Source organism: Silene latifolia, chromosome 1, assembly GCF_048544455.1.
Source record: "Silene latifolia isolate original U9 population chromosome 1, ASM4854445v1, whole genome shotgun sequence".
Lineage (NCBI taxonomy): Eukaryota > Viridiplantae > Streptophyta > Magnoliopsida > Caryophyllales > Caryophyllaceae > Silene > Silene latifolia.
In genome coordinates, this window is record NC_133526.1 from 187253617 (window position 1) to 187266870 (window position 13254).

Below are 13254 nucleotides of genomic sequence, written 5' to 3' on the forward strand. Positions count from 1 at the left end.
GAAGTCGACCATCTTCAATCATATCCTGAAGCACGTGTTTCAACTTGTAGCATTTTTCTGTGTCATGCCCCTTGCCCCTATGGTATTCACAGTAGGAATTTTCATCCTAGAATTTGGACTTCCTTTCAGGTTCGGGAGTAGGCCCAATGGGTTGGAGTTTACCTTGCTTCATTAGTCTTTTTAGAGCGTTGGAGTACGTATCTCCAAGGTTTGTGAACTTCCTTGGTGGGCTAGTTTTCTTGGATGGCTCGAGAAGGTTAACTTCGTCGGTCTTGCTAGTAGAGCCGTATGAACGACTTGTGGACCCTTGGTATCCTCGACCTACCGTTTTGGACAAGAGTCCTTTGCGGATATCATCTTCAATTCGTGTCCCTAGTACGGTTAAGTCTTTAAAAGTCTTGATGTTTTGATATCTCAAATGGTTGGCATATATGGGCTTGAGATTGTCCACGAACTTCTCCACAAGAGTGGCCTCATCCGGGCGTTCAACTAGTTGAGTACTAGTCTTCCTCCACCTACTTAGAAAGTCGGTGAATCCTTCCTTGTCATTTTGGGTAAGAACCTCTAGAGTACGCATATTGACTTGGATTTCGGCATTATCCGCATATTGCTTTGAGAACTCGATGGCGGCGTCCTCCCAAGTAGCGACCTTTTTGTGATCTAAAGTGTAGAACCATTGCTTTGGGATGGTGTCAAGAGATGAAGGAAAGATCCTTAAGAACATCTCGGGTTTGATGCCTTTGATAGACATGTAGTCCTTGAAAGCTCGGATGTGGTTCAAAGGGTTCTCATGTCCTTTAAACTTAGGGATATCCGTCATGCTAAAGTTAGTGGGCAATTTGGAATTGACGGCTTCATACTTACGATTGTTCTCCCTGTAAATGTCATCCCCTTTAAGGTACATCAATTGCTCCTCCAGGTATTGGAGTCTTTTCTCAGCTGCGGTTGTTCCTAGGACAGGATTCTCATCTTTAGACTCGTCATCGGAAAATTGTAGCACTCCACCTTTAGGGGGAGGTAGCTTTCCCTCTACATCAAAGATACGGCCTTCGATAAGCTCAAGGCGGTCATAGGTTTGTTCTTGGGTAATTTGCATTTGGGCTATCGCGGCTAGGATTCGATCATTACTCTCTTGAATTTGCTGGAGGTTCGTTTCATCACTTGACCCAGGCATCTTGGAAACTGGATAAGAGATCGGCGACGAATCAAAACACGATCGACCATTCTATCACACTTGCTAAAAGAGGGAAAGTTTTGACTCGTGAAGTGGGTGTGTGCCACTTGTGTTGAGTGAGTTTTGAAGAAAGACAAGGTCTTTGAAAATGTGTGTCCTAGTCAACTGTAGTGTAGTTGTAGGAGTGGACTCGAGGTGAGGTTTGAAATGGGCTTGTGGCCCGAATTTTGACACGACAAATGGACAGAGTTTTGACCGGATTTTGCGCTAATTAAAGGCCCTATTTCGAAATTCTTGATTGAAAACGGGTTTTGATTTTTTTGAAAATTCGTCATGGTTTTGTTTAGAAATGGTGATCACATAAGGTTTACACATTTATACAAGCATTATAACGGGATGCTGAGTGCGTTTAGAAGGGTTTTGGTTTAAAGGGTGGGTTGCCATACCGAACCATCAAACCCGAAGTCTGTGGAGAGGCTCATGCCAAACAGGAGTAAGGCCGATTCCTAGTCCATTTCCTCAAGTAGTGAAGGCCCTTGATACAAACAAGAGTAAGCATCATGGTATGGATGACGTCAATCGCTATCCATCCTTAGGCCCAAATAAGAATTAGGACCGTTTAGACAGGACGATTGGTCGAATGGGTTGGGTTGGGCCTAGGAAGGCCGAATTAAACGGTCTAGGAAGACCGAGTTATGAAAACCGACAATTGTCTTGTACAAACTTATTCCCTAACCTTGTTCAAGTTTCACCCTTAGCTATACGTAAGTGTATTTCCCAGTGAGTCGCCAAAGCGTGGACAGCGGGCCGCCCACGGGGCGCTTGGTGAAGGGGCTCGAAAACAAGCGTTTGCATTTTGTATGGAGTCGCCACCAATTTTTATGGGAAATTGGAACCGTTCGAATACCTCGTGTCATGTCAAGACACAAAGTAGTGACATGAACACTAAGCAATCATTACCCTTAGCATTCTATGTCTAGAATGACTCTCGTGGATGCCAATGAACACGGGTGCTCACGGAGATCTGGAGTAAGGGGTGAGGGTACGTATTAGGAAGCTCTTTTGATCGAACACCTAATCCCGCCCGCCTCGATAGCGGCCTCTACTAATGATTAGGGAAGTTATTCGTACTTGATATATCGTCGGCTATATGCATGCGATGCAACATCCATAGATTAATCCTAGCATGTGAGAATTAGACTAAGTCGGTTGACATATAATTAGCAAACAATTGGGTCGGAGTTGGATTTAAGGTTCATTTACATGTGAAGCATACAAATGATACAAAATACAATAATAATAAATATAAACTACAATAATTACATTGGAATAGGCGATTTATGTCGAAAATACCTTTAAAACGGATAATTTGAGAAAAGAAATAAAAGAATGAAAGAAAGAAATACGAACAAGTCAGAAGGTGATAATACGATATTAGTTGATTAATACGTTGCTAATTAAACTAGGTCAAGGCAGAAAAGGAGTTCAGGGACAGAATTCACCCTGGAACAGGCGCAGCAGACACTGCGCCCTTTGGAAGAGGCGCGCGAGCATTGCGTCATTCCAAGGGTGAGTTCGCCGTGAAGCCGAAGCGCAAATCGTTAAGGTTAATTGGTAAATTAATGGATTGATTACGATTTTAGACTCGGATGAAAGTTATTAGCAGATTATTTACATATGATTGAGGTCATAAAACAGTAAAACATGATTAAGACGGAAATAAGACGGATTAATTATGTGAAGGGTCGATGTTAATGAATGATTAATTAAACTAACTGACTAAACGAATTATACTAAACATGATGAATTGACGACGGATTAATGAACAAACAGGTGAGAATATATCAACAATGAATCCTTAAACCCAACATGAACGAATTGAATCCCTAAAACTCGAATTGAATTTAATGACGAAAAACCCGCAAATATTGATTATTAGGGATTTGAGTCGGATTTATGACGATTTAAACATGTTAATGATGATGGTTAATATACATATGAATTATTAAACTATCATGTGAACGAATTAACAGACGAACAAAACAAAAGAAATAAATTTGAGACAATTACGAGAGGACGGAGGAAGAAGAAAAGAAGCGAGGAAGCTGGCGGCCCTCAGAAGAGGCGCAGCAGTGCCTGCGCTCCTTCAAGAGGCGCAGCGGTTGCTGCGTCTTTTCTCGACGTCATCTCTCACCGGAAATCCGCAAAAAGGTTTTAAAGACGGTTTTAGAAATCGGTTTTAATGGTGTATTCGACATAAACCTTACAATTGTTATGCAATAATAAAATACAATAAATAAAAGAGAGATTAATACACCCTCAGACTTACATGTTGACGGAACGAGAAGAACTAAGAAGATCGATTAGTGAATGCTCGACGCGAATGCAAGGAAAGAGTGCCCTCGTAAGAGGAAAACGATTTAACAAGTTGATTAATTAATTAGATTGATTGAGTGTAGTGGTCAAATTGGTCGGTCATGCAACGGAGAGGCTGGTACCCGGAAAGATCCGAGCTTACGTGGTCGGAAGTCCAAGCACGTAGGCGCCAATTAGTAAGAACGAAGTCTAGAATGCAAAGGGAGAAGAGAAGGGCGGACACTCGCGTGAGAAATATGAGGAACGAAAGCTCCTATTTATACTAATCACGTGAAGGAATAGGGTTTCGGAGACTCTTTGGAAGTGAATCTCGGAAAGATATAAAAAAGATACGTAAATCATGCAAAGAAGGGCCTGGGAAGAGGCGCGCAGCCCATCGCATCTCTTGGAAGAGGCGCAGCACCTGCTGCGTCTATTCCCAGGAGGTTTCCTCCTGCTTAAGAAAGATTTCCGCGTTTAAGTTATGGTAGGACGGAAATAATTCGATTATCTTATGAATATTACGGGATATTATTTGCCAAAAGATAAAATTTGAGAAATATGGAATAGAAATATCCGGAACATTCCGAACATTCGACTCGGGATTTAACGACTATCGAAAATGGAGACGGTTTTTGACCCGGACTCGAATGTACTCTAATTATCGCCAAAACGACCGTATCGGCACGTAGATGACAACTAAGAGGTTGACATTAATATTCGAGCAATCACTTGACGATAATCTTAATGTCACTAATCGTTCGCGAATCAAACATGCGGCCCAATCATCACCGGGTGGTTTGCGGGAGGTGCAGAAACGAGGTGTCTACAGTATAGTAGGACGACCTAGTCACGGACGAGAGTTTTTCTAGGACCCGGTCTATGGTTGATGCTAATGCCGCAAGGTGGGTATCTATAAGCCTACGTAATTAACAATGTTATTAGTACCGAATTTATCATAATCATATGTTTACCTTTGCATGTGTGACCCGAACCCCTTAGACTCTCTTTTATTATATAATTTACATCATTATTGTTATTAATCATCAAACAACCAAACCAAATCAAATCGTAATCGACCTAGATAAAAATCTACCCATAGCAATTCACGACGTAATTCCCGTTTCCTTGTGTTCGACCCCTATTGCTACATTAACTTGTTGTTTAGGGTAATTATCTTTGCATAGGTACGCGATAAGCCTATCAGTCCAAATTATAGGACACTATTCCCCTAGTTTTGATCCCAACAATTACGTTACTATGTCAATTAATCATATTTCTCAAGTTCCTCAATACTTTCCTTATACGTGCAAGAAAAAGCGTTATATGTGTATGAAATAACGTTCTATGTGCATGAAATATGAAATATGTAAACTAAGGGTCCTGTGTCAAAACAATTAAATCAAATTAAGCATTCATCACCTAAATTAGGTCTAGGTTTCTTTCTAGTGGTATGATCGATTTTAATGTGATTTAAATAAAAGAACTCACCGACTTGTTGTTCTTATTTATGCATTTAAATGATCATGAACTTAAACAAAGAAAAAAGTATTGAGTAAACACACAAACCTTAAAATCAGTTATAGCACAACAATGAAGAGTTGCAAGTTGACGGAGGTTCACATCACCAACATCATTTTGATCACTTAAAATCACTACATCACCAGCTTCAAATACCTAAAAAAAAATTACAAACCAATCAAAATAAGCATTCCGCAAGAGGTCTAGCAAGCATCTATAACTAGTACAAAGGGCATAATGACTGAATAAACACTAACATATTTGAATCTCCACTAAGATTTTCACATATATAATGGCATAATTAACATAATATAATAAAATTCGTGAGCAAAATATTTGCATTCCTCTCTTTGATGTTTTCCTGGTGCATGGCTTCAAAACTCCAAAGCATAAAAATATCAGCTATCATATCTTCCTGACTTAAAATGATAAAAAAAAAAGTGATCATCAATTTATCATCAATGCTCCTCCTCCCTTATCTTAAGCTCACTCTAAAAGTCTAAACAACATGTTGATGAACAGTCACATAGAGATCAATTGTCAACTTCACAATTTACTTCATTCCTTTCACAGTCCCAACAACCTAAACTAATATAGTATATAAACACTAGGAAAAGCCAGGTTAAATAGTGCTTCTTACTGCATAATTGTAAGTTTCTACTACTCCCTCCGTCCCAATCAATGGTTTACACTTATTTTATTTTACCCTCACAAAATAAAGTAAATGTAAACTATTTAATAGGACATAGGGAGTAAAATTTAGTGCACACATGCTATAACTAACAAAATTCCGTAGCAATTCGCTTAAACTTCATAAAGCACTGAATCCTCCTAGCTGGAAAATTAGCTAATATCCCCAGTGTCTACGTTAGAACAATTCAACATTCACAAACATCTTTCACAATTTATCAATCACACTCATAGAGAAACACTTGAAGATGGAAAAAAAAAATTAATATAACAATAACACCAAACACTATACACCTAAAAAACATAGATTTGAGGCGGATTTGTTATTTAATTTCGAGTCGACAAAAGACTCCCAACATTATGCTACCTAATTGCTTGATATCAACTCGACAATTCCATCAAATTTTACATTAAAATCAATAAAAAAAATAACATTCCATCAAAAAAAATATTCATCTCACATTTTCAGGTGAAGATTTCGATAAATAGCAAGTCAATTAGTCTTGTGTAAGATCGTTAGATACACAATTAGTCTTGTGTGCGACCATCTATACATTTCGTAACACAATGCCTTATACAACATGAAAACAGATATAATGGGACAAAGGGAAATGGAGTACTAAGTTCTCTTAATCAACACTACAAACATATCCAGACTACCTAATTCACGAAATTTGAGTTACCAATTTCACGATTTTAACAGATTGAGATAATTTCTCAATTTCTTTTTTTTTTTGGGGAAATGTAAGTAGTTTTCATTAATCATAAAAATTGTCCCATTACAACATTTTTAATAAGACCTAAACTAGGTAAGGAAGCTATGAAGCAGAGAACCTCATAACTCCTTCACCCATTCAAGAACAGTCCTATTTTTACACTGTAAATCAATCACTTGCAGCCGTGCTCTAACATCTTGCTTCAACCTCTGAACTAGTACCATAGGTTTAAGAACAACTTGGTCTATCCTACAAGTATTACGATGTTGCCAAAGATGATACATGAGACTTGCTAGAATGACCCCAACAACCTTCTTCTTGGTAGCAGAATGAATCCTCCATGTGATCCACCAGTGTATACAGTCTTGTGCAGGTAACAGCACCTTCCACCAGAGTTGTATCAATAAAAGGCATTGCTTACTGAATGCACAGCCAAAAAAGAGATGATTGTGATCCTCAGCCATAACTCCACAAACTTCACAACAGTTAGTAACCAGAATACCCATCTTTACCAATCTATCCTGCGTAAGTAGCCTGTTCTGTGCTACTAACCAGCAGAGGAAAGAGTGCTTGGGACAAATCCAATTGTTTAATATCCAAGGATACCAGGCAACCTTATCAGTGAGAGGTTTCATAAAATCATACCCCTTCTGAATTGTGTAAGGCTCACCCGTTAAAATGAGAGGCTTGAGCTTGTTCTTGACCTGGCATATTTTTCTCCAAGCCCAGCTAGCTCCACTATGAGGTTCATAATCCATCCAATGAGCAGATTTAATATACACTGCATGCACCCAACGAACCCAGAGATGATCAGTTTTTTGTTGCACCCACCAAACATACATTCCTATGGTAGCTATGTTCCAAATTTGAAGGTCCCTGAACCCAAGACCCCCCTGCTTCTTGGGTCTGCAGATCTTCTCCCAAGAAACCAGTGCAGGATTCTCTTTAGGATCCTTTCCATACCATAGATATTGTCTGCATATCTTCTCAATAGCATCAATGACTGTCTTAGGCAAGATAAAAATGCGAGCCCAATAACAGTGTAATGTACTGAGAACAGATTGAATCAACACAGCTCTACCAGCATAAGACAATTTTCTGGACCCCAGGGCTCTAATTTTTGCCACCACATTATCAATCAAACATTTTGATCCATGACCATGACAGATGACGTTTAGGGAGACAGAATAACACCTAAATATCTGAAAGGGACTGCATTTCTTTTCATTCCAGTGATCTGCTCAATCTCCTGGACTAGACTAGCAGGAACTCCATTAGTGTAGAAGTTGGACTTACCACTATTCATCACCAATCCAGAAGCCTTAGAGAAATACTTGAAGGCTTGAAACAAGAGCTCAATAGAACCTCTCTCTCCCTTACAAAACATGATAAGATCATCAGCAAAGCATAGGTGAGTGAGATTGATCCTCTTACACAAAGGATGGTGCCTGAAGTTTTTATGCTTCTGTACTATCATAAGCACTCTACTAAGATATTCCAAACAAAGAGTGAATAATAGGGGGGAGAGAGGGTCCCCCTGTCTTAGTCCCCTTTGTCCTTTAAAGAATCCAAAAATTTATCCATTGAGGGAAAGAGAAAATGAAGGGGAGGTAACACAATTCATCAACAGCTCAATGAATTTCTTAGGAAAACCAGTAGCCTCAAGCATCTCAGAAACAAAAGACCACTCAATGGAGTCATATGCTTTTTGAAGGTCAAGTTTCAGTAACACTCTAGGAGAACAGCTCTTCCTATTGTACAATCTAATAAGGTCCTGGCAAATCAGGATGTTACCAACAATGTCTCTCCCTTTGATAAATGCCCCCTGAGAAGGACTAATAATATCAGGAAGAATACGGCTCATTCTAGCACAGATCACTTTAGAAAGACACTTATAAATAGTGTTGCAGCACGCAATAGGTCTGAAGTGCAGCACAGTTCAGGCATCTCCATCTTTGGGATCAAAGTGATGATAGTATTATTAACTTGCTTTAAGAGCTTTCCAGTTTCATAAGCATTCTTAACAGCAGTAATCACATCACCACCTACAATGGGCCAATTGTCCTTGAAAAATTGGCTACTGTATCCATCAGGCCCAGGTGCTTTGTTTCCTGGAATGGCAAACATAGCATCCCTAACCTCTTCTCCAGTAATCTCAGCATTCAGAATAGCACAATGCTCTGGTGTGAGACAAGCACCCTGCTGAACAATCTTTCTATTAATTGGTTTGACAGGAGTAGAGGACCCCAGCAGGTGCATATAATACTCCTCAAAGGCCTGTTGAATCATCTTTGAGTCAGAACAAAGGCTTCCCCTCATGTCCTTAACCTGAAATACCCTATTCCTTGCCCTTCTCTTCTTGATGGCAGCATGGAAAAAAGCAGTGTTCTCATCCCCATACTTCATCCAATCACATTTAGCCTTTTGTTTCAAGAACTGATCTCTAGCTTTAACCATATCAGTAAGCTCCTGAGCACAAGCTCTCTCATTCTCAATCCACTCCTTGTTATAGGGATCAGAAACAAGGAGTGACTGAAAATGCTTCAGGGATAATTCAGTCAAATTTGTTAAGTTTTCAATATCCTCAAAATTATCCTTATTAAGAGCCAGCAATCCCTTCTTCAATCCTTTTAGTTTACTAACAATTTTAAACATGGGAGTGCCCTGCACTTCCCTGCTCCACCCATCAATCACCACCTCCTTGTATTCTTTGGCCATAGACCACATATTATAATACTTGAAAGAATTACCCCTCCTTTGCCTCTCTTCCTCAAAGTGAACCAGACCAGGACAATGGTCAAACAGTCCCTCAGGGAGAAAATGAGCAAAACTATCAGGGTATTGCTCAAGCCACTCCTCATTGATGAAAACTCGATCAATTCTGCTATAAATCAAAGAGTCAGACCCTTGTTTGTTATTCCAAGTGTAAAAAGCCCCCCTAGCCTTCATATCTGTCAACTGACAGTCCCTTATAGCATCAGCCATAGGTCTAAGTTCAGCATTTGTGATCTCAGCACCCCCTATCCTCTCATTTCTCTCCATGATGACATTGAAATCACCACACAAGAGCCAAGGAGAATTAAGTTGCAGATGGTAAGATTTAATACTTTGCCACGAGGGCTCTGTCCCCAGAGAGTTCATACCATAAACCACAGTAAAGTAGAACCCCTTCCTCCTAGCTTTATCAAACACTTTTGTGTGAATACACTGGATAGTGACATCCAGTATGTCCACCTCAAACAAAGCAGGGTCCCAAATGATCCAAATTCTACCTCCAGAGTGAAGATGAGAATTAGTACAGATGGCCCAATTAGAACAAATATTATTAGTAACCTTATTCCAATTCCTACTTTTTATTTTTGTTTCTAAAATTCCAAACAAGCCAACTTTATTCATAGCTAAGAATCTTTTTATTTCATTTTGCTTGCTCGGATTATTCATCCCCCTAATGTTCCAAGTACCACAGCTACCCATGATCGGCTATAGCGATCTGGGACCCCCTTTTTCAAACAACTTGCTATCCAACAATCCCCTTCCAGTTTTCTGTAAAGAATGAGATAAGGAGTCCATGAAGGAAAGCCCTCCTGGAGTAAACTTCCTTCGTTCTCCATTGTCCTGCCTCATCAATTTTGTTATTATCCTCCTAGGAAAAGAATTCTCAACAACAGGGGTTTTTGGCACCATAACTGGAGTAACCACCAGATTTCGGGAGTCCGCATCACGACCGATCGCACCACAAAGTTCTTTGGACAGGCCCCGCACAGCCTTCCTCACAGGTGGTTGCTTAGCAGGTTCCTTCTGTTTAGGATCAATCTTCCTAGGTTTCCATACTTTCTTTGTAACAGGTTGTTTTACCAATCCTTTCCTGCATTTTTCAGCTGTATGTCCGACCCCTTTACAGGCAGTACAGGACACAGGCAACCAATCATATTCAATTCTCACAGACTGATTCTTTCCATTCTCATCTAAGAAATCCACTACAGAAGGAAACTGTTGGTCGACATCAACTTCAACCATGATGCGTGCAAATCCAAGGAACTGTTTATGATGGGTAGGGTCATCACATTTTATGAATTTCCCAACTCCACTACTTAACTTCCTGAGACTTTCACCACCCCAGTATTTGACATCTAGACCAAAAATTTTCATCCAAATAGGGACCCTAGTGACTTCATGTTTCACAAGTTCCATATCCGGTGTCCATTCTTTTATAATAACAGGTTTATTATCAAAAAGAAGGTGACCATTACTACGGACAGATTGTTGTTGAGCTTTGGTCTTAAACCGTACTAAGAACAACCCATTGGGAAGGAAAGCAACCTTATCAACACCATTCGCTTGCCATACTCTCTTGACAAACCCTAGGAGAACAGAGCTCGGTGGATTCGCCCCTAAAATATAACAAACTACAGAAGACGACCAAAATTGATCTCACCAAAGAACATCTTCCTTGGTAATCTGAATCAATGGTGTCCTCTGAGTAGATGATAACGGCTGGTCCTTTTCAGATGGTTCCTCGTGCTCCTCCTCCTCTTCAACAATAAGCTCCAAATCAGACTCAAATTCCTGCGATGAAAAATTCAGTTGCGATTTACCTTTATTAGATCGTTGTAAACGAATATCATCATGTTTTTGTGATTTTGGTGTAGAAATATTAGTAGATTTAGTCGAATTATTAGATGAAATTTGAGGATTTTTTGTTAGCTTCTTCTTTCGAGCCATTGCTTGCGTAAAAAGTAAGCTAGATTTTTAGAGGTTTTTCTCTCTCTAAAACTTTCTCTCTCATCCTCTTAATTTCTCAATTTCCCCCAACCCTAATTTACTAATTTCATGTAAATTTACCAATTTTATGAACATAAACCCTAATTTCACAAACATAAGTCAACAATTTCAATTATGTATGCCAATTATACGTAACTCGAATCAACAATTTGTCAACTGAGAGTTGTTGACGGATTAACAAATTCCAAGTAATAAAGTCGAATTTTAACAAATTTCAAGTAATAAAGTCGAATTAATGGAGAAATTAAAGAAACCTCATTGAATTTGCAGTGTTGGTGAAAAATGCGTTAAATTTGCGTCTCTATTGATAAAGGAAGAAGAAAATACTGAAGCTTGTCTTCAATTTGAGGAAGCAGTCTGCTGACGGGGGAGAAAGAAATATATTAGAGAGAGAAATCAATTTGGTTAAATGACCAAGGGTGTGGACGAAAATTAAACCGTCTTTTTGGTACGACGAAAATTAAATCGTGGTATGATATTAGCCATTTATTTTTCTAAGATCAAACCGCTGTGAGAGGTTTTCACGGTTCTCATTATATTAGTGGTTCTCACCGGATCCCGACCCTATATATATATATATATATATATATATATATATATATATAATAAGATCAAATGAGTCCTCCTCTTACATGTGAGTCCATACGTCCCATTATGGGCCATTGGATCTTGGAAATGGAGGGCTAAGATGAGAACAAAAAAATTAAGGTTAATGCTCTAATTTTGCCATCTTCCTCTAATTTTCTCATTAACTACATTAATCCTCCCCATCTTTCATTAATCAACTCATTATCATATCTCCTTATTCTCTCTCTATATCTCACTTCTCCATATTCTCTCCAAAAAAACCAAAAAAAAAACCTAAAAAACCAAACAAATAAAAAACCCAAAAATTCCAAATAAATCATTTACTCATCTTTTCCTCATTCACCATCCACCTACCATCACCCACCGAAAACCACCACAGCCGGCAACCACCACCGCCGCCGCCACCACCACCACCGCCGCCGCCCCGACGTCATTTTTTTAATTATTATTTTTTTTTTAAAAAAAAAAAAAAGAACTTGATGTTTGGGTGTTCTTTTTATTTTTTTTGTTGTTTTTTTCTCCTTATATCGTCTTGCTATATAATATTGTTTCAAATTTGTGAGTATTTTTATTTTAATCTTAGATCTACTAAAATAGATCAATTTTTATTGACCCGTTTTTTTTTTCATTTCCGTTTTGTTTTTTTTTTTCAATTTTGATGATTTGGTCTTTTTTTTTTTTTTTTTTTTTTTTTCCGGTTATTGACATTCTTACAAATTATAGTTTGATTTTAGTACTAAATCTATTAGTTATGAAATCTCATTTTTTACTTTTTTCTTATTGATATCACTTTGTTAATATCCGTCTTGTTATATATATTGTGTGATTTAGGATCTATTAAAATTACTTTATCGGTTAAAATTACACTTTTTTGGTTAAAATTACACTTTTTCGATTAAAATTACACTTTTTACCGTTAAAATTACACTTTTTTCCGTTAAAATTACACTTTTTTTTGGTTAAAATCACAGTTTTTTCCTGTTAAAAGTACACTTTTTTCCGTTAAAATTACATTTTTTTCTGTTAAAATTACACTTTTTTTCCGGTTAAAATTACACTTTTCCGTTAAAATTACACTTTTCTGTTAAAATTACAATATTTTTCTTTAAAATTACACTGTTTTTCTGTTAAAATTACACTTTTTTCCTTTAAAATTACATTTGTCTTCATTAAAGTTACATTTATCTCTATTATTAAAGTTACAATTATCTCTACTAAGGTTACCTTCTCAATGACTAAAGTTACGCTTTTGGACTAAAGTTAGAACAATTTGGACTGAAGTTGTAACACCCCCATGTGACCGGTTCAAAATTGTAGGGCAAGTTCGCGACTTTAGGACGTCTCCCAAGCCTTTGCATTAGCTCCTACAACTTTTACCCCGAGTTCATTTTAATTGACTCCATATGTTCATTAGGTTCATTGGTTACA

General features: G+C 38.2%; 1 protein-coding gene across 1 annotated transcript; it reads right to left on the reverse strand.

Annotated features, from left to right (window-relative positions):
- Nucleotides 1-4903: 4903 nt before the first annotated feature.
- Nucleotides 4904-8320, reverse strand: LOC141589045 (uncharacterized). The gene is made up of 5 exons (XM_074410254.1): nt 8072-8320; nt 7641-7831; nt 6591-7506; nt 5099-5206; nt 4904-4912 (listed from the first exon to the last, which is right to left on the reverse strand). Exons 1-5 carry the CDS (start codon nt 8318-8320, stop codon nt 4904-4906), a joined length of 1473 nt encoding a protein of 490 aa, XP_074266355.1.
- Nucleotides 8321-13254: the final 4934 nt, after the last annotated feature.

What these genes read in the sequence shown, in the direction of transcription:
- LOC141589045 (XM_074410254.1), bottom strand. Translation starts at nt 8,320, where the DNA reads ATGAGCCGTATTCTTCCTGATATTATTAGTCCTTCTCAGGGGGCATTT. An exon ending in TTGAGCTGTTGATGAATTGT is followed by an intron (nt 7,832 to 8,071) that starts GTTACCTCCCCT and finishes ATGTTTTGTAAG; the next exon opens with GGAGAGAGAGGTTCTATTGA. An exon ending in ATAGGACTGTTCTTGAATGG is followed by an intron (nt 5,207 to 6,590) that starts GTGAAGGAGTTA and finishes ATTTTTTTTTAG; the next exon opens with GTATTTGAAGCTGGTGATGT.